A 22,195-nucleotide genomic window follows, 5' to 3' on the forward strand; every position below is an offset into this window, starting at 1 on the left:
TCCTTAAACTGCTTATTTATAAAAACTATAGCTGTGACTTGCTGACAGTGCTAATCTGTCTTACGTGATCACCCCTCAAGCCACCCCACCAACTACTGATTTTTAACCTACCCCAAACGCACAAGCCCAAGGAAGGAAATTCAGAAAAGATGCTCCTTATCGTTGACCAAGAGCCCTGCTCCCCCATAAGCTGTGAAGGCAGTAAGGAGGTGGCGGCACAGGGGCCCTAGCCACAGAGGCCCTTGCACCAGACACGGCTGGCAGAGCAGGAACCTGGTGGCTCCAAGGAGTCCTGAGAAATGAAGCCATGATAGGATGGCAATCAAGCCGCAAGGCGCAGCCCAGAAGCTACGCCACAGCTGAGTGGTCACGCAGATCTGTCTGGGCACAGCCTCGCAGTGTAAGGGCCTCAGACAGTCGGGGGGGTGTGGCCTCCCAAGGGCTCCTGCCCAGGGACAATGCAGACATGAATTCCCCGGAGACAAGGACAGAAGCACAGCCTCCCACCAGGCTGCCCTGCCAAGTCCACAAGGTCACCCTGGGGTAGAAGCAAGCAGACCAGAAGCACTCCTCTTCCGCTGCACAGAGGTTTTCGGGACAGACACGCCATGCCCGTGATTGTAAGACAGCAGAGGAACCAGCAGAAGGGCCACAGCCAACGCTCCTCCAGTGGCTGTGCAGGCAGTGACACCCAGGGCCAGGGTGCGCCTCGAGGGCTCCACCTGCTGCCCAGAGACTGACCCCAGCTGCAGGGCAGGGCCCCGGAGACCCAGGCCTGCGGTCTCAGGAAGAACAAAGGCCACCCATGGGTAGACTGAGCACATGGCAGGCAGGCCCCCCCACCCTCGGGGATAGGAAAGCTGAGGCACCCCCAGCAGGAGTCCTCACGTGCCCTGTGTGAGGAGGTCTCACTCCACAGGTGGAGGTTTCCCAAGGCTTATCACAAAGGAATCCCTAAATGTAATCCCATCTCCTGAGATGCTGGCTTCTCCACACTGAAGTGCAGTTTTTTTCCTACAGGTGCGGCGGCTGCCAGTATCTAGAGGAGCCCACGTCTGGCTGGGCTGTGAGTCCCGGATGGAGTAGGTGCCCACGGAAGCTGGGCCACAGAGGTGTGGAGGCTGGGGTGCTGTTGCTGCAGGAGGGCCTGCCTGCCTGGCTGCTTGGTCCTGACAGCAAGCATCCACCCCAGCAAGACCTATAAAGCCTCCTTCGTGCCCTGTGCAATGACCCGGAGGACACGGCAGAGGAAGTGTCCCAGGCAGTGGGCCACTCCTCGTGTTCAGTTAAGGTTCTATTTCCTACATCCACCCAGAAGCAAAGCAGAACCTACAGGAAGCCCAGACGGCAGGTGCCAAATTAAGAGACGTGGACACTGACAGGTGCGTGGGAGCAGCAAGGGCAGGCCAGGGATGATGTGTGGGGGCTGGAGGCACCGTGCCCTTCTCTGGGGACCTGCCCCTTCCCAGGCTGATGGGGGAGTGGTCTCGTGAGCTGAATGTCCCCTCACCGCTAGGAAAGCGTGACTGTGTGACTCAGCACCCTGATTCTCAAGCTTGGTCACCTTGCTGGTCCTCTGAGAAGTCAGTGCACGTTTATCATCTCTTCCTGGGACGTGATCACCCACCCGCAGCTGCAAGGATTCCAGCAGCCCTCAGGCCTTCGCTGGTGTCCCCTCAAGAGGCCACTGGAAGACGGCTCTGCTGCCCGCCCCCCCCCCCCGCCAACTGCCCAGCTGGGGCTGTGGAGAGAGCAGCCCTGAACACCTGTTTCAGAACCTGGCATGCAGAGTTGTGCCCCCTGACCCCAGCAGAATTGACAGCATCCAGCGGAGAAGAACCTGAGTCAGTGAATCCTGGCGGCAAGGACGCAGAGTGAGTTTCGGGGAGAAGACCTCCCTATGAAACCAGGGCCACCTCTGGCTTTCGGGCAAGCTCTGCAGATGCCTTCCCCTCCACATCCCCCGGTCTACCTGACCCTCTTGAGTGGGGCCCGCTCTCACACCTACACAGCCACTGGGCGACCATGTGCTCTTTCCAGAGCCGGGCTGGATGCCCCAGCTCCCTTCTGCGCCTCACTGAGGGTACCATGCCCAGTTAGCGCCAGCACCATGAGGGTTCACACCCTGCTGCCTGTGCTGTTTCCCAGTGCGGGAGCCCCATCCTCTCCGGAAGGTCATCTGGTCTCCTCGAACCAGCTTCCCCATGCAGCCTATCCCGCTGCTGCCACCTGGGGGTCTGTCCTCGCTTCCACCTATCCAGACAGAGTGGACAACAGCTGTTTCCAGCAGAAGCCATCCCGCAGGGGCAGGATGGCATGAACCTGGGAGACCTCATGGCACCTGGGCGAAGGACAGTGTCCTCCGGCCCAAGGTATCATACAGTAGGCAGGCTGCCCTTGGCCTGTCGCTGCCACCAGAAGCCTGTGTCTGGGGCACAGGGTGAGTACCCGTCATCACACAGGCCTAGGCTTCCCAGCAGAGGGGTCTCCCTGAAGACTGGTTTGGCGCAACAGTGGGGAATCGATGACCCCCTCAGATGTCACCACCACCTAAACTCCGCCCTGAAGGGTGGGCAGGCATCCACAGTCACCATGAAGTCGCAGGGCTCGGTTGCAGCAGGCAGGAGGTGGGGTCAGTGCCAGGACCTGGCATCCTGACAGTGTCCTATCTCTTAGTCTCAGGAGCACACAGTCCACCACACAGGACAGAGTCACAAGACAGGCTTCTGACCAAGAAGCCAGCCTAGGCACAGTCAGGTGACGGCTACATGGGGTCCTACCCATGGTCACACTCTGACCCTCTGAATGCCCCTAGACCAGCACAGGGCCTATCACTCAGGTTGCAGTGATGACCTGCTATCTCCTTTTCTGTTTAAAAAAAATTAACCATCACTGATCAGCGAAAAAGAGATCCATGTGGCCTTCAGCAAGTCCCTGACCTGAGGGGGGTCGGGGGCGGGGGCAGTCTTTCTCTCCCCTTCCTCACTAAGGCTTCTTCAGCTCCTGGCGAGGGTGACAGAGCGTATTACACAGGACCAGATCAGGAGGCCAGAATCTATGAGGTAAGGTCAGCATGAAGGGACTGGACAACAAGGCTTCCCAACCACGGACCCCGGCTTTTACTTCAGCAACCCCTGCAAACTGAAATCAGAACTCCAGCAACACACAGATGGGTCCTCCACTTTGCTAGTCCAGCCCATCTGGAGGCCTCCAAGCACCCCTCAGGCCCCCATCCCCGAACCCTGGCGACCAATGGGCAGAGCAGCCACCTGACTTAGACCAGAGACAAGTGGGCCCAGCCACACCCACCAGACTCAGCCCAAGATGGAGCTGGCCAGCACCCCACACCAGTCCTGCTCTCACTGGGGTCCTGAGGACTCCAGAGTCATGGCATGGGTGGCGCTCAGAGTGCTACTCTGCTTTGGTCCATACCCAGCAGGTGGCCAAGCACCTGTGTGGTCACAAAGGTGGCCTCCAGCACTCAGCATGGTGTGTTCTCAGAACTCCAGGACCCAGAGCCCAGCACATCCCCCTGGAGCAGGCCCTGCCCCTCAGGGAAGCACATGCAGCCACCTCTGTCCCCAGGTGGGGGCAGTGAGACTGTTGTGAGACTAAGCAGGAAGCCTGGTGTGTGGTGGTCAGGTAGGTGTGTGCAGAGTTAAGCTCTGGGGAAAATAAAAAGCAGAGCAATCTGAAGCAGGTCCCAGTCCCACCAAGACTGGCACTAGGCAATGGCAGCAGGCAGGAGGATGCCCCTTCCGGACTGTCCTGGGTGCATGTTCTCAGCAGGCTGGCCCCCGGGGCAGGGGGCAGGGCTCTGGGGCACAGCTGAGGAGCCACCACTGGTGGCTCAGAACTGGGCTGCATGTCCCAGCAGGGGGCGCCGGAGGGACGCGGGCACGCACCAGGGAGTGGGGGGCGGGGGATGGGAATGGGATGGGGATGACTGCAACCCTGGCCCCTTGGGGAGGACTTCAGCCCACCTGCCCAGATGACTGCTCACCGGGAAAGGCAGGCAGGATCAGTGACCAGGGCTGCGGGCGAGGTGACCAGGGCTGGCCCGAAGGACATGACACTCCCCATTACTGGAGTCTGGTTTGCCCCATGAACAAACCAAATGGCTAAGAGAGCTGTACAGTGGGCCCCTGGGGGTCACAGTCATGCGGGGTGGGGGAGGCCTCTGCTCCAGCAGGCAGCTCATATCCTGCTGGTGAAGGGTCACTGGTCCAGCAGGACCCGTCCCCGAAGGGGCGATGAGGACCAGGAGGGCGAATGCTGTGCCCTGCGTTGAGCCTCTGCACACAGTCACCCCCCCAGGCCTCATAAGGAGGTGATCCCAGCCCCCGGCTGCCCCCTCCTGGAGCAGCAGTCTTCCTGTGAGTGACAGGAAAGCCCTGCAGGAGGACACTGACCTGCAGATGCCCAGCATCCAAGAAGCCTGAAACCAAACAACACTGCACCCTGCACAAACCAGGACTGGCCAAGGTGCTCAAGCCTAAGCACGTGTCTGGGCTGGCCTGTATCCTCTGCACCAGACCTGACGCAGAGGGTCCCTGGGAGGATGCCCACGACTCTCCTTGTGAAGGACCCCATGGAGGCTGGACCACCTTCCCAGTAACCCAGTCATACCCCAGCTGGCACCACCAACCCCACCACCCTGCACCAGTGGCCTGTAGCCCATGAGCCTGGGTGCCTACTCAGGGCTGGGAGCCCAGGGATCACATGCTGGGGGGGGGTGGTGCGCACCTGTGCAGGGGCTTGAGGAGGAAAGAGACCCCTTCCAGGCTTCTCCCTCTGCCACTTCTCCCAACTTTCTCACGTCTGTCTCATTTCTGTGCCTGTCCTTGTCCTGTGAACTGACGCAAACCCTCACACAGCAGGGCCTGCACCCCACCTCATCCTGGCAGGACCTCTGCTCCTTCCCTCGTGGCTGCATCCTGAGGGAGGCAGGACCCCTTTGTGGCACCATGGATTCGCCCATGCCTACCCCTGGCTCGGGGTCTGCCATCAGATGACCGGCAGGCTGGGAAGGCTCTGGCCCCTGGGCTAAGAGGAGGGAAGTGAGCTGGCCAGCAGGGGGGCCAGGTTCTTGCCTGGACCCAGCACGTCCCTGTGAGCAGCTCAAGATGGAACGGACCTGGGAGCACGGGCACCACGTGGCGGTCTCCGGTCCTCCTGCACGCGCTCCACCCCACGTGAGGGAAGACGGCACTTGCTTCTGCCTGTTTCACAGTACCCTTTGGCAACTGGGTTAACTTATGTACATCTGGCAGCCCTGGGGGTAACCCGTTTATCCTCCCATGTAAAGCTCTCCAGAGACTGAACAGAGTGCAGGTGCCTGGGAGTCAGAGGAAGAGGGGCCGGTGGTCACACACATACGGTGGACAACATGGGAGGCCCCTGGGTCGGGGCGATTCTCTGCAGGAAACCTTCCCTATCAGCTCCCAGTCACCCCACCATCAGTGAAGAGTCTCACCCAGCACCCCTCCCAGGCCTTCAAGAAGAATCCCCTGAAGTCAGCGCAGAGCCCAGGCTGCGAGGGTGGGCAAGAGTGGTACCTGTGTCCGAGTCCTTCTGCTCTCCATTGGCCCCCACGGTGAAGGGCAGCTTCCTCTTGGGCGCACGCTCTCTCACCTCCTTCCCACCATCACTGCGGTCCAGCTTTGGGGTCTTGGTTAGAGAAACTTTATCTTTGTCCTGGAAAAGAAAGTAACACCTTCAGATACCATCCCCAAATTAAAGTTTCAACGTCCTCACATCTTCAAGGATTTCACTTCCTATGCCAGGAGAACAGACCTCATATTTCGTAATGGAGCCTTCTACCCGCCAGCCATGGCACTGCCCCTGGGACGGACTCGGAGGTGAGCGAACACACCTTCAGAGAGGCTTGACCAATGGTGCCCACTGTGTGCTATAAAGCCTCCCACTGGACAGGAGCATGTCTGCCCAAGACAGTGGGCTCCCCTTTCTGTGCATCTTTCTGCAGCCCCCTGCCTGCTCCATGCTCCAGTCAACTCTGGCCTTGCTGTAGGCCTGTGACCCTGCGGGTGGCCCCAGGGTGGGCAGCCCACCCCACTGCAGGAGCTGGCCCAGATGGTGGTCGGGTGTGGCCATCACTCCCAGCCCTGCTGGCCTCTCGGCAGGTTAAGGACCCAGAAGCCCGCATTCCAGCCCCATCCTGGGAAGTCCAGCCACGCATCTGCCTTGGTGTCACTGTCTGCAGAAGCAGAGGTGATGCCCGCCTCATGGGAGGGGTGGAGGGCTCAGACTCCACAAGGCCCCACCCAGAAAGAGCAGCACGCAGAGCCCTGGGGGTGGGGTGGGACGGGGCGCACTCGGTGGCACCTCCGACTATGCAGTGCCTGGCTCACCGGCCCACAGGGCACCGCACGGGCCATTGGGCTCGCACTGACATGGAAGACAGCACTGCTGCCGCCATGCAGCTCCCTTCCCCAGCAACAAGCTTGCTTTCTGGAATCCTCCCCACACACACCACCCTCGCAACACCGAGGCCTCAGGTGATCCTGGGAGGGTACACCAAGGCCTGAACGCTGCACAGCCCTGTCTCCTGGGACCCCAACAGTCCTCCAGTCTCTGGAGGTAACAAGACACCCTTGGTGACCAGGGGTCCCGCCAGAGCACACCACAAGCTGCAGGGGCATCTGGAGCGTGCAGAGGGGCCAACAGGCAAGGCCCGACACAGGCCCGCCTGTCCCCACCTGAGAACAGACCCACCAGCCAAGCCCCAGAATGTCCTCAGCACCTTCCCACCAAGAAAACTGGCCCAGCTGATGAATCTGGTATTTAGACAGAAAAAAGATAATCCAAATCAAAATTTTCCAGAAATGCAAAACATCTGAAAAATCAATGTAATTCACATTAAGAAAATAAAGTACAGAAATCATGACCCTCTCAACTGCAGAAATGGCCTGAGGTCCTGACACCAACCCCCAGCACACTGTGAGAAGGGTGTCCCCACTCGACACAGGCTCCACTGCAGAAGATGGGGTGCACCCCCAAGACAGGGTTCAAGGCAAGAATACCTATAATCACCACAACTACTGAAAAACAAAACCACTTTTTAATAAGCAAAAGAATATGAGTGTGCTCTTAAGAAAATATCCACATAGCCAGTTCACATTTGGAGAGGTGTTTGGTGACAGGAAAACACAAAACCAGGAGGTGACACCCGTGCTCCCACCAGAAAAGCCGATGGGACAGGCTAAGCAACTGGCCTTGGGCTGCTGGGGACCCTCAAAGCTTCCAACAGAGTCCACAGCACAAGCCACGTGTCACACGACTTAGTTTTGTTCGTAACAGTGAAGAAACAGCAGTCACCCAGCAAAAGGCAAATGGGTGCCTCCACTCCAGCACAGACGTGGGTGGGGGCTCCCACCCGGACAACAGCCTTGGGGGGTGGCTCCTCCAGTCAGAGCAGGGCCCCCCCAAACCCTCATCTTCCTGAGGGATGGCAGGATTGGACACCTGAAAGAATCATGAGGAATATACAGTCCAATTCTTCAGATTGTTAAGGGGGTGAGGGAGGCTGCTGGAAAGAAAGTGGGCGGTTCCCACATGCTACAGACAACCAGGAAGTCACGCTGAAGCATGCCATGTTAATATCAAGAGACATCAAACACACAGGAATAAACCTAACAAAAGATGCTCAAGGCCTCTATGCATATGATAAACCCCTAAGAACAGAAACAGGACTGATAAAATGGAGGCCACTTGTGTTCATCACTGTTAACCCAGCAGATCTCCCAAATGCATCTTCACATTCAGAGCAGTCAAAGCCCAGCACATCAACCAGTTTTTCCAAAATGTACGTGGAAACCAAAGGTGCAAGAATAACAAGGACAATTCTGGAGAACAATGCAAGCGGACAAGTTAAGTTACCAGGTACCAAGATTACACAACAGGTGGCCCTAAGCTAAAGGCCAAAGGTCCAGAGCAAAGAGCAGAAGTGAGCCCCACCTGACCGCCACAACCCAGGAGGAACAGACAGCCTTCCAGTGACAGTGACCAGGTGAACATCCACAGGAAGAAAGTAAACGTTGACCCTCCTTCACAGCTCAGAACAGCCCAGATGGGTCACAGCCTGCAGACGACAGGAAAACACCTGTCTGTCTACAGACGTCACTGTCAGCATGGACTGGGTCCACCTCGACCAGGTTCTGGGGTGCAGAACTGTGCAGTCACTTTGAAAAGTGAAAATGAAGTTGCTCAGTCGTGTCCAATTCTGTGACCCCGTGGACTGTAGCCTACCAGGCTCTTCCATCCATGGGATTTCCCAGGCAAGAGTACTGGAGTGGGTTGCCATTTCCTTCTCCAGGGGATCTTCCAACCCAGGGATCGAACCCAGGTCTCCCGCATTGCAGGCAAATGCTTTGCCATCTGAGCCACCAGAGGAGCAGTCACTTTGACCAACCAGTAAACCGTATCTGCCACTTCTGCAGAAAACCCAATGTACATGTGTTCACATCCCAGACCTGCATCCGCACAAAGGAGGTGGAGCTAAACATCCACACAGTGGACACCACGCAGCCCCAGAGGGAGAGCCTCCTCCTTGACAGCAAGGGCCTATCCACGGGAAAGCAGCAGAAATCCCAGCCATGGATCCGCATGGCCTGTGGGTGGGGAGGCATGGCTAGAGCAGAGGCTTGAGGGGGGCAGGTGGGGGGGGGGGGGGTGGTCCCCAAGGACACTGGCGGTGCTGTGAAACCTAGTCTCGATCATGATGCTCCCAGGTTCTAGAAATGATAGGTGCATTTCTGCTTCAATAAAACTTGAGTATCCAGCTGCTGGCTAACAGCGTGCAGAAACACACTGTGCACACTGCTTCGGGCTGTAGGCTTGCCTCCTCACACCCACTCCCCACAGCTTCCTGCACACCCTGGGAGTTCCTCCACAGACACCCCCCACCCCACGGCTGGGTGCTCATCGCTCTCAAGGTCGGACCCATCCTTTCCCCCATGAAGTCTGCCGTGGGCACGTGTGGCTGTCACACAACTATGCCCAGTGAGCACTCGGAGAGCTACGGCCCAGGTCCTGCAGAGCAGGGCAAGGTGTGGGCTGGACTGGGAGCAGAAGGGGCTCACATCGGCACAGTCTGTTCCTTGAGGCTTTTTTTCCATTCCTTCTGTGCCATGACAGACAAGCAGGAGTCCCCAGGCGACACCTGCCTCGCAGGTCACGGGGACCACAGGAGTCCATACAGGATGGCAAAACCCTGACCCTTCGCTGCCACCAGAAAGCCTGTCTGGGGACCCCCCTGGTGGTCCAGAGGTTAAGACTCTGCGCTTCCAGTGGAGGGGGCGCAGGCTCAACCCCTGGACAGGGAACTAAGATCCGGCAGACCCCTGCCCCTGCTGCCCTTCTGGGCTTCAGCATCTGCACGTGGATCCTGAGAACCAGCGCTCCTACAGTTTCCCAGCATTCAGAGGAGCAGGGAGTCTGAGGCTTCGTCCAAGACCTGCTCAAAAACCAAGCAGCACCAAGCCACACCCAGCTTCCACATGAGCTCATCTGCACCGCCCCCTCCTCCTGGACAGGAGCCAGGGCACAGGCCACAGACCGCCTTCGTGGGTGGCCCTCCCTCAGGAAGGCTGCGAGTCTGGGATTCTGCAGACCAGCCTAGAGGGAACACTGGGGTTACGGTGCGTGGAGCACACGGCGCACACACTGCACACCCCCGAGCCCAGGGCACCAGCACGTTAACAGGACACAAGGATGCAGGTTGACATCCCGTTTCCTGTTCACACTGGGTTGAGCAAAACTGGGAGTCCAGTTGCCCAGCAGCATCTTGGTTAGGACCACTCACACGGCCACTGTCACATTTGGTCTGCCCGCAGCTGAGGTCAGAACCCAGGGTCATGGGGTCTCTCAGATAGGCACCAGCTTCTGTCCATGGACCCAGTGCTGAAAGCACTCTGCTGTCAAACACATCCTCCAGAGGAAGCTGGTGCTGTCGTCCACAGCCACCCAGACCACAGCAGCTCCTCCCTTGCTGGCCCCAGAGGGGGCCCGACACCAGCACCGGGCACAAGGAGGGCAGAGGGACAAGCAGAGCAGCCTGGGCAGGCGGGCGGGCGACACCCGGGTCTAACCCCACACGGACACGGGAGCTCACCTTTTTCCCGGGCTGCTTCTCCACCATGTCGCTGCTCAGGGAACGCTCTTCCTGCTGTGGGGTTCTAGAACACCCACCCTTGGGCATCGTTTCTCCTCACTGGGCCTTCATTCACGCCGCCATCGCTTCATCATCAACCGTCTGCTTCAAAACAGAGGACATGGGATTAAGGTTCGGTGACCCCACAGGAAACCCAGGCACCTCCAGTCAGCGTCGCACGATGCATTGGTGCAGTGACTTTTCTGAAGGGGTCCCCTCCCCCGTCGGGGTCCAGGACAGGGCTTCTCCTGGAGCACCACCCAGTGGTCAGCTCGGGCAGGGCACTGTCTACACCCCACGAAAGAGCACAGCAGGGTTCACGTGGGAGTCCAGCTACCAGGCAACTAGAGACCCCCCCTGCATCCCACGGAGTTGGTCAGTCCCACCCACCACCCTCCCCAGAAACCCAGCGGAGGCTCTGCCCGACTCAATGTCTCACTACCGTGTGCTGCTCCCTGACCGCCCGGCACGCACCAGCCTCTCTCTGCACCTGTTCATGAGTCTCTTCTGCCTGCGGCTGCACTGACCCAACCCAACCCGAGCCTGCCCGACGTGGACAGTGCTGCACATCCCGTCCATCACATCCAGGCTGTTCACTGTGTTTGGCAGAAGGAACAGGGAAAGCATGTCTGCTCTGTCTTCCTGGCAGTGCCCTCCTCAGACCTCATCCTCACAGTCAGAGAGAGCATGTCACACCAACCAGATCACACCCCCAGGGCCTGCCGTGCTGGATGAGGGTCTCTGCATACAGCTCACCAGAATTAGAATCAGCCTCTGCTCTGAACAGCTTTGCAGACATACTGTTCGGAAGCATCTGGAGTGGGAGCTCCAACCTGCCCTTCACCAGCCTCCCAAGAACCTGTCTTCTTTCTCCATGTCAACTGATACGAGTTCACGAAGGACCCCTGGCACGTGGCTGGCTGACACAATCTAGTGGCACAGCACCGCACGGGGGCCCAGGTTTGCCTCCGCACATCCTAGGTTGAGGCCGGAAATGACACTTCCTGTCTATAATTGAAACTGGGAATTCCAAGCTTTCTTCCGTTTTCCTACTACAAAACTGGACCATCTCAGCCTGAACTGTGGCATCTCAGAACCTGACTCAGGACAGCGGCTGAAGTTCCATACTACCTGGGAACTCATCAGTAATGTTTCCATAAAAACTTAAAAGATTATGCAGAAGATAAATTTTTAAAAAACTGACTGCCTAGTCTCAAGATGAAGATGAGAAAAATTGAGCTGAGGAGCCCTGGGACACTCGCCCCTCTTGCTCCAAGACATGGGCACCTCTGAGTGTGTGTGGCCACCTCAGAGATCCGTGAGTTCTGGACCCTGATCTCATGGTGTCCAGACCAGGAGGGCATGCAGAGGGCCAGTCCACACTTTCAAAACTCGTCTTAGTACATGCCCTGTGGATGTGAGCTGCACAAAGCCAGGCCACTCTTCATTAATCTTGTTTCCTTTTGTAAAACAGTTACTTTTCAGTAAAGGTCTACTGTGGCGAACCCTCAGGCATGTGAGGATTCAGGCCCAGCCGCTGAGCACCTGTGGAGTGACCCCGGGCACAGGGAGGAACAGGAGGACTTGCTGTCGGGAGCACGGTCAGGAAACCCCCAGTGTCCCCTGTGCAGAAGCCCACGTCGGCAGGAGTAAAGCAGGGAAAAATCTTGTAGAAAGAAAGAAGGAACCCTGCTAATAAACCTAACAAGGAAAGTAGAGAACCTCACGTTCCATAAATAAATATTAATTTAAAAAATTAATGTCACAGTTTTAAAGAGCTAAAGAACAGTGCTGACACAGCCTGACGCTGACACGGACCCCCCATAGGCTGAGCCTGTGTGCAGGTGAGCTGCATTCCCACTGAGGACTGTGCCGCCGGCAGAGTCCACGTGCAGAAACGACAGTGATCCCCACCCTGCCCCCCACAGAACCCACAGACCAGCATGAACAGGCCACTGGACGACAAACAGAGAACGTCTCCGCAGCCTCAAGGTAAAGAAGACACCTGCACAGCCAGAACACTGACCATGATGGCCAAGTCTGCAAATTCTGACACCTGGAAAGCAGCACGTTTTGTTCATTAAAGGTCACCATCCCACAGGAGAAGAGGGAGCTTCCTACACACGCACCTGCCAGCAAGCCCTTTAGGCAGCCTCTGCAGAGAGCACCCACAAACCGGCAAGCCAGAGAGTGGATGTCCACTGCAGACATGGACACGAGACTTAAACAGGCCCTTCACAAGAGAAGAAATCCAGATGAGAAATGCAAACAAAAACCAAAACAAACAAACAAAAAAAAACCAAAACAAGATACAGAGCATCAGCAAGAACGCAGAGCAGAGGAACTGACGGCCTGATGGGAGCGCAGGCAGAGCCACGCACACAGCCCCACCACACAGGCCCAAGCGGCCCCAGGGGCAACTGAGTCACACAGGTCCAACCATGTCACAAGTCACAGGAAAAAAAAGGGCATACTGTCTGCCTGCCTAACTGAGGCAACAGGACGACTAACACGTCAAGTGGTGATCGCCGTAAAAGTGTGGAGAGGAGTCACGCCCGAGAGTGTGGCAGGAGTTTTCTACACAAAGGCCACACCCATGTGCACTTTGTGAGAATGAGATTCTACATTTTTATCAATACTTTGCAGACGTTTAGATGTTATGTTACATTTCACAGTAATAAAGTTTAAAATGCTGGTTATGGACAGACTGCACCCCAGGAGGTGATTAGAAAGTCGGGGGCTGGTTGCCAGGCTCTGTTCCAGGACCATCTCCCTTTAGGGGGCCCCATACCTCGTACAGAAAGGCAGGTCACTGGACACAGAGGGCAGCAGCTCAGGGCTCCCAGGCTGCAGGGAGACCCTCCCCTTGCACAGAGCACACGACAAGCACTGTAACTGTGGCCAGAATGGGAACGAAAACCTCATCAATTAAAGGTGAACACAAAGCTCTAGGAAGATGGGGGTAAAGGGGCTGCAAACACAGGAGGAAAAACAGCCATCTTACACAGAAGGGACCAAGATGCACAGGAAATGCAGGAGAAGACAGGGACAGGCTGGCCTGAGAACTCAGGTGACCAAGAGCACAGGGGGCAAGTCCACACACCTCCACAGCTGATCCACAGAGAAAGAAAGTGAGAGAGATGACCAAGAGACAGAAGCACAGGCCAGAGGAAGACCAGACCAAAGACCCAGAGGAGGACAGGTCTGGGGAGAGACAGGACAGCGACCCTGCAACCCGGCAGCAGGACCCCGGGTGACCCTGCAGCACTGCCAAAAGCTGGGGACACAAAGTCCACCCACTAGGTGGCTGCAGGACAAATGGGGAGAAGAGCCAGCACCAGGTCTAGGGTCACCACGTGGAGAAGGCAACCGGAGAGGTTGGGCAGCAACGCTGATGTTAGAAACCTCCAAACCTGGTCCAGTGCTTGAAAACTAATCAACACAACCCACCACATCAACAGGTCAGGGAAGAAGAATCCTAACGACTGATGCAGAAAAGTATCTGGCATTCAAAGACCCTTGGCACCACAGGGTCCAGGAACCCCTCAGAGAGGAGGGGAGTGGACAGCACCATCAGCCAGCATCGCCCTGACAGTGAGACACAGGACACGCCTCCCTCCCACTCCTGCTTCTGGACATCGTCCTTGAAGCACCAGTCAGAGAATGAGGAAGAAAAGGGGGGAAAGAGACAAACGGATTGGGACAGAAAAATAAAACATTCTACTTGATAATGACATGACTATCTAAAAAATTGCAAGGAATCAACCAAAAACTCCTAGATACAGTGAGCTCAGAGAGGTTGCAAAACAGCAGATCAACACACAAAAAATTCACCCTATGTCTACAAACGAGCAAGAACATGTAAAAACAACAAAAACACAGTATCATTAACAAGTGCTCCAAATAATAATGGAATACTCACGTATACATCTTAAAAAAAAAAACAAAAAAAAACTATAAAAACCTGTACAAATTTTAGGAAAAACAGTAGGAGAAATCTTCGAGACCTCAGGTAGGCAGCATTGTTAGACACGACACCAGCAGTGCCATTCATTCAAAAAGGGAAACACTGGTCCTCTGCATCTCAACCAAATTGAAAGCCGCTCAGTGAAGACCTGATTTACAGGATGAAGAGACAAACTGCACACCACAAGTCAGAAAAACGAAAAACATCCAAACAGAAAATGGACAAAAGACACAAGCAGACTTTTCACCAAAGGAGAAAGACAAGCATGAGAGGGACTCTGGGGCCGTGCCCTGAAATGCAGCACCTCCTGCGGGCTTCCTTACCATACTCAGTCCCACTAGTGCTTCAGCATGTTCAACAGTCATGTTTTAGAAAGTGGAATAACACACAACACAGAGTACCAGGAGGCATCACACTCACATCTCATGAAAGTCACCTGTGAACATGTTTTCAGGGTATGTTAAGGGCAAAGACAGAAACAGACTGTTTTCCTCACAATGAGAAGCTGTCAGGACACTTCAGAAACACTGGCCTAAGTGGATAAGGACAGAAATCTGTTGCTTTTCTATACACTAATAATGAACTGTCAGAAAGAAAAAAATCCCATTTTGAATGGCAGGAAAGAATAAAATACCTAGGAATAAACTTATCTACAGACATGAAAGATCTACACTGTAAAAACTATAAAACATTGATGAAGGAAATGTGAAGGTGATATTAAAAAATGGAAAGATATCTTGTGCTCTTTACTTGGACAAACTAATACTGTTAAGATGGCCAGATTAGCCAAAGAAATCTACCAGTTTAACACAATCTCTATCATAATATCTATGACATTTTCCACAGAACTAAAACAAATAACCCTAAAATTTACACAGAACCACAAACTTTGCCAAATTGCCAAAGCAGTCTTTTTTTAAAAGGCTGCTTTGTGTGGCCTGCAGGAGCATGGTTCGCCAACCAGGGATCACACGTGTGCCCCTTGTTTCGGGAGCACAGAATCTTAACCACTGGATGGTGAGGGAGTTACTGCCAAACCAGACCTAAGGGGAAGGAACAAAGCTGGAGGAATCATGCTCCCTGACTTGAGACTAGACTATAGAGCTCCAAAAGTCAGAACAGTATGGTGCTGACAGACAGACAGACATTTAGGTCACAGATCAATGTAACAGGACAGAGACCCCAAAAACCTATGGCAAATCAATCTATGACGAAGAATACACATGGAGAAAAGACAGTCTCTTCAATAAGTGGTCCTGGGAAAACTGGTAAAAGATTAAAGATTAGAACATTTCCCCACACCATATACAAAAATAAATTAAAATGGATTAAACACCTAAATGTAAGACTACAAACCATACAACTCCTAGAAGAAAACACAGGCAGAACTTTCTCTGACATAAGTCGTAGCAATGTTTTTTTGGATCCATCTCTAAAGGCAAAAGAAATGAAAGCAAAAATAATGGGTATCTTCAGAAAACTAAGATCATGGCATCTGGTCCCATAACCTCAGAGGAAATAGATGGGGAGACAGAGGAAACAGTGTCAGACTTTATTTTTGGGGGCTCCAAAATGACTGCAGATGGTGACTGCAGCCAAGAAATTAAAAGATGCTTACTTCTTGGAAAGTTATGACCAACCTGGATAACATATTAAAAAGCAGAGACATTACTTTGCCAACAAAGGTCCGTCTAGTCAAGGCTATGGTTTTTTCAGTGGTCATGTATGGATGAGAGAGTTGGACTGTGAAGAAAGCTGAGTGCCCAAAAATTGATGCTTTTGAACTATGGTGTTGGAGAACACTCTTTAGAGTCCCTTGGACTGCAAGGAGATCCAACCAGTCCATCCCGAAGGAGCTAAGTCCTGGGTGTTCATTGGAAGGACTGATGCTGAAGCTCAAACTCCAATACTTTGGCCACCTCGTGCAAAGAGTTGACTCATTGGAAAAGACCCTGATGCTGGGAGGGATTGGGGGAAGGAGGAGAAGGGGACAACAGAGGATGAGATGGCTGGATGGCATCACTGACTCGATGGGCATGAGTTTGAGTAAACTCCGGGAGTTTGTGATGGACACGGAGGCCTGGCGTGCTGCGATTCATGGGGTCGCAAAGAGTCAGACACGACAGAGCGACTGAACTGAACTGAAGTAAATTTTAAACTTTTGCACAACAAAAGAAATCATAAAAAGGACAACTTACTGAGTGGAAGAAAACATCTGCAGATGATATAACCAAAAGGGGTTAATATCCAAATGATATAAATATGAATCTCCTGGCACTCCAGTGGTTAGGACTCCACACTTTCACTGCTAAGGGCATAGGTTCAGTCCCTGGTCGAGGAATTAAGATCCCACAAGCCTCATACTGTGGCCATATGTGTGTGTATATATATATAGATATATATGTATATTACATGTAAATATATATACAACATATAAAGAATTTAGACACTGAAAACATTTAAAAAAAAAATCGGAAAATGGGCAAGAGACCTGAATAGACCCTCTTCCAAAGAAGACACACAGACGACCAACAGGCACATGAGAAGATGCTTCACGCTGCTAATGATGAGAGAATGTAAATGAAAACCACAGTGTGGTATCACTTCACACTGTTCAGAATGGCCGTCATTAAAGCATAAAATAACAAACACTGGAGAGAATGTGGAGAAAAGAGAGCCCTCCTGCACTGTTGGTGGGAATGTGGACTGGTGCGGCCACTGTGGAGAATAGTATGAGGTTCCTTAAAAATCTAAAGACAGAACTATCATATGACCCAGCAATTCCAATCTGGAATATGTCTGGAAAAAAACAAAAATACTAATTCAAGATGATACATGCACACCAATGTTCACAGCAGCACTAGTCAGAATAGCCAAGACTTAGAAACAACCTAAATGGCCATCTACAGATGAATGGATAAAGAAGATGTGATGTGTATACACGCACACGCACACACACAATGGACTATTTACTCAGCCATAAAAAATGAAATTTTGCAGCAACATAGATGGATTTGGAGAGCATTATGCTAAGCCCAGTAGGTCAGACAGGCAAAGACACACACTGCATGATAACACTTCTGTATGGAATCTGAAACATACAACAAACTGGTGACTAGACTCAGATGTCGAGGACAAACCAGCGGTTGGTCACCAGCAAGCAGATGTGAGGCAGAGGGGCAGGAGAGAGGTGTGGACTTAACAGATACAAACTCCTATGTATAACAGAAATAAGCTGCAAGGACACACTCCACAGCACAGGGAATTATAGACGGTATCTTACAGTAACTGTATTGGAGTCTAATCTATAAAAACACTGAATCACTATCTTGTATACCTGAAACATACATAACAATATGGCAAATCAAGTACACTTCAATGAAGGAAAACAAAGAACCTTAGTTTTGTGACTGGGCAGGAGGGTCTGTGCTGGAGACCCCAGGACCCAGTGACCTCACGGCGGCTTACCCAGGCCCCCAGCCACCCCAGGTTGTCACATGCAGACCGTGGGCAGCAAGACCCAAGTCAGTGGGAGGCTGGACACTGCCTCTGCTGTGATCACTTTATCACAACATGGACATGCTCCGCCCCCCCCCCCCCCATGACACCCTTGGGTAGATCTTTCATCAGTTTCTAAATTAAGACGTGATGGCAGCTTCACAGGAAACTCGACACTCTTCCAGCCAGTTGGTTCGAAAAAGCCTTAATTGTGACTTTGACGATGGGTTTCCAGCCACGTGACCAGGCAGCCAGGTGGCTTGAGGACTCAGCACCACGATCCTCAAGCGTGGGCAAGGCCCAGGGTCGAGATGAAGACACTGCCTCCACCAACCTGGAGCAGCCTGGCTGAAAACACACACACACACACACACACACACACACACGCGAACACACAACCTTACAGTCTGGGCCACCAGCCCCGTGTGAAAGTGCTAACACCTCCCCTGTCCTGGCACTTTCCCACAAGGCTCAGATAACAGCCATCACCACTGTGGGAACCAGGCCCCCAGGAGCCCCGAGGCACCCAGCCTACACAAGGTGCCTTCTGAGGAAGAGGAGGGGCTGCCTGCCCAGAGCTGGGGCCTCAGGGGGCCCTCCCGCTCTGCAATGCCCTCAATACCTCCCTGTGCCCCCAGGGTGGCCTACGCCGCTGGACAAACCAAAGGACAGCTGACAGAAGACTTTTGCACAAGCCTAACATCCTGGACATAAAGGGACGTCTCCCCAGTCAGGAAACTAGGCAGAGGGACTGATGGAGCAGAGCACCGAGGCGGGAGGCGCTGGCCCAGCCGCATGTGGCCGGCGTGTGGGGACCACAGCTGCCCGCTGCAGACGGAGGTGCCGTCCGGGCAAGCCCAGGAGGACAACGCACCGTCTGCCCCTCCTCCTCCAGGGGGCCCAGCGCCCACGCACAGGTGACCGAGCAGGGGTCTCTCCGGGGGTCTAGTCCTACAGCCCACGCGCCCCACGGTGCATTCCTGCAGCGCGTCCTCACTGAGGACACGCGTCATCCAGTCCCCCACTCTTCTAGAACTGTTTTTTAAAAAGGCCGTTCACATCAGCCTGCTGGGCCGTGTGCTCTGACAGTGCGCTCGCCCCGTGTGGCCGGCAGCACCTCAGCTGGTTGTCTGCTAGGCCTGTGTGAACTTGGGAGAATTTTAGGGGAAGACTGCAGGTTGGCCCCTGGGCAAGTCTGGGAGGATGCCTTGCTTTTTGGTAGCCTTTTTCTATAAACACTTTGTGTTTTACGAAGCAGAATGTACCTGGATGCAGTGTTTCCAGCACAGGTAGGTCCCGTCCAGGCTGCTGTGAGTCTGGCAGCAGTGACCCCTCTGACAGATGGCTGGGCCAGGGTGGCCTTGGCCCCGGGAAAACCTTAGCAGCACATGACAGGGGCAGCAGCCTCAGCGGTGCCCAGCTTGGACAGGTGGACGTGCAGGGCTGCAGGCGTGTCATCGTGGGGCCCAACGGAGGACGCATCAGGGGGGTGCTCACACCTGTCCTGTGACATCGTGAGAGATGGTGATGCTGCTGCACTAGGAGGCACTCACAGCTGCATTTCACGTGTCTCACGGCAGAGGAGCCTTGGAGACCAGTTCACTGGATCTGGGCTCCTGCTGCGGGGTGAGAACAAAAGCAAGAGGAGGAAGCTTCTCGGCAGGTTTGTCCATGTCACAGGACAGACATGAGCACCCACCTTGCGGTGGGCAGTGCCCCCAGACGCGTCCTCTGCTGGGCCCCATGACGACACCCCTGTACCCTGCACATCTGTTTGTCCAAGCCAGGCACCGTCAAGGCTGCTGCCCCCGTCACGTGCTGCTGAGGTTTTCCTGGGACCAAGGCCACCCTGGCCCAGCCATCTGTCAGACGGGACACTGCTGCCAGACTCATGGTAGCCTGGAAGGGACCTATCTGTGCTGGAAACACTGTGTCCACATACGCTCTGCTTCCTAAAACAGAAAGCTTTTTGTAGAAATAGAAAAAGGCTACCAAAAAAAACGATCATCTCTGCTTTCCTTACATTTAAATAATCGGCTGGTAATTTCCCTCTTTTAATAGGAAGGTTTGCCAGGAGGATACATGGAACAAAACAAGCCTAATGAGTTAACAAATAAATCATCCAGAAATAAACCCATAATGAAGCTGCCTCTTCTGCCCCAAAAGTCACCATCAGCCAGCCTTGGGGATGAGGGACCAGGGAGGGACGCAGTGTCCTCAGCTCCCAATGTGTCACCGTGGAACTTGAGCAAGGAGACATCGGCTGACCTCTCAGAGCAACTGCACTGGCCGGGACCTTCTAAACACAGGTCTAGCACCACAGACAGGAGCTGTACGTGCACACCCCAGCCTCAAGCCCTGCTCGTAGTGACCCTGTGCCTTTGTGACACTGGGGGTGTGGCCTATGCCTCCCCCAAGGGCCTGGGGGCCGTTCCCAGGCACTGGCACCACTCACTCAGAGTGGAACATGCGCTGACCATGGCAGACACTCGCCCAGGTTCATCTCCTCCCTGGAGAGCCGGCTTTGGCAAAACCCAAGAGAAAGCCATTCCTGGGTGGGGCAGCTGAGCTCACAGAGAAAGAGAGTGATTGTCCCTCAGTGAGAGGGCACTGGGAATGCAGGGAAAGTGCATTAGCCCCAACAGCCCCACAGCCACTTCCTGTGGGAGGGGGGCCACGTGCACGACGGCTGCAAACTGCAAACAAAGCGTGTCCACAACTCGGTGAGCGGCTGGGAGCACCCGGCACATGGAGCATCCACGGTGGACCCTGCAGGTCACGAAGAGCTGTCTCGACGGGTTGAGTCCCAGGTGAGCACACTTATGCTGCACACCTAAAACCTGTGTGTTTACAAGAGAAAAGCTCCACGTTTCCCTCCAGGAGACACTGGAAGGGGCTGAATGGCAGACCCCAAAGGTCTCTCCATCCGGCACTTGTAAGCGCGACCTGACTGGGCAAGAGGGAACCAAGTGAGGGTCTCAAGGGCTCTGAGCAGACCCTCCCCCCAGCGCAGGTGTCCTGGTGAGAGAAAGGGGATGGTGCTGTGGCCACAACCCAGGGATCTGGGGATGGCCAGGGCCTCTACTAGGCCTGGCGAGGGGCGTCCCACCAGCACCCCCACCCTTAAGTCTGGCCTTCAGAACTGAGGACGCGCTTGTGCCGCCCCTGCTGCCTGCTGCCTTACTGTGGTCCTAGGGACTGACACATCTGTGCAAGAGCAACCGGCCGGCCGCTCGCTCCCCAGGCTTCTCCCCACATCCTGTGCACTGCGGCCCCTCAGACCCCTGGCTTCAGGGTCACCTCCACCTGAGGAAGGCCCCAGGCCTGGCTCTCTGGCTGCTCCCCTCACCCAGGGAAAGGGACTCTGACTGTGGCTAGTCCGAGCCAGGGAGTGGTCATCACAGAACCTGGGGTTTGTTCACAGCAAATTAACAACATTCTCAGTTTAGCCCAAAGCTTCAAGAAGCTGGTCATTTGAAAAGACCCTGATGCTGGGAATGATTGAAGGCAGGAGGAAAAGGGGGTGACAGAGGATGAGATGGTTGGATGGCATCACCAACACAACGGACATGAGTTTGAGTAAACTCAGGGAGTTGGTGAAGGACAGGGAAGCCCGGCATGCTGCAGTCCATGGGGTCGCAAAGAGTCGGACACAACTAAGCGACTGACCTGAACTGAAGAGGCTGGTGGGCACTTACTGCTCCCTCCCTGGAGAAAACGGACGGCTGGGAGGGGACCCAGCAGGGACTGCTGACAGTCCTCCCATTGCCAGTGCACGCTTTCCTCCCCAACACACCCCCTGGAGTCACCAGCATGTCAATACCTGTAAATAGTGGTCCTAGTACCTCTTAGGTGGCAAAGCCTGAGGTATTTCCCCTGGCCCTATAAGAAAAAGACAGTCAATCCTGTGCCAGCCCAAGGCTCTGACAGACACTGAAGGGCAGGTCACAGCTGCGCTGAGGTCTGAGACGGAAAGGCAGAAACCACTGGGTAAGAAAGCAGCAGTTATAAAGATAGTAGGATCTCGTTTTTGCTAAAATCCAACAGGTAATAATAAAATATAATTAATTCACAGAGCAAGAATCCAGAAAAGCGAGTAACACAGGGATCCCAGCGGGAATGTGTTTCTGATCTTATTTGTATTTTATCATCTTCCACTATGCACATACAATGCCTCTGTCATCCTGTTAACAGAATCAAGCTGATGGAACTGCAAACTGCCTCCATAAACCTCATTTAAGATTCTGTGTTTTACTAATCATTTTACCTGCATAATATGGAGAAACTCTACAAGGTTGGCCCTAGGACAGTTATTTCACAGGCACTGTGGGAATAAGTGTCCCAAGTGAGCAAGTGAGCAGCTCAGAGTCCAGAGTAGAACCACGTCCCACCCAGAAACCCTTCCAGGCCAGGAAGCTGGAGGCTTTAAGGGGACTCTGCCTGTCACAAGCCCGATTCAGGTAAGACAGAGACAGGAGGTGAGGTCTAAGCACTGCAGTGAGACCTGGAACTGGGTCATGAAGGGACCTGGGGGCTCCTCTGGACACAAGCCAGGGTGT

The 22,195-nt window shown here is 54.3% G+C and overlaps 1 protein-coding gene across 6 annotated transcripts in view; it reads right to left on the reverse strand.

Moving 5' to 3' along the window:
* ANKRD11 (ankyrin repeat domain containing 11) overlaps nt 1–22,195 on the reverse strand; it is a 118,468-nt gene that overhangs the window by 17,154 nt on the left and 79,119 nt on the right. For 5 of the 6 annotated variants that reach the window (XM_065925208.1, XM_065925205.1, XM_065925210.1 and 2 more), the window contains 2 exons: nt 10,133–10,273; nt 5,559–5,697 (listed from right to left, as the gene is read on the reverse strand). In XM_065925208.1, the coding sequence (XP_065781280.1) occupies nt 5,559–5,697; nt 10,133–10,219 (226 nt within the window). In that variant the 5' untranslated portion in view covers nt 10,220–10,273. Of the gene's footprint in view, nt 1–5,558; nt 5,698–10,132; nt 10,277–22,195 lie in introns of all 6 variants that reach the window. The other variant, XM_065925207.1, reaches the window with a different exon arrangement.

Source organism: Muntiacus reevesi, chromosome 2 (assembly GCF_963930625.1).
Source record: "Muntiacus reevesi chromosome 2, mMunRee1.1, whole genome shotgun sequence".
Lineage (NCBI taxonomy): Eukaryota > Metazoa > Chordata > Mammalia > Artiodactyla > Cervidae > Muntiacus > Muntiacus reevesi.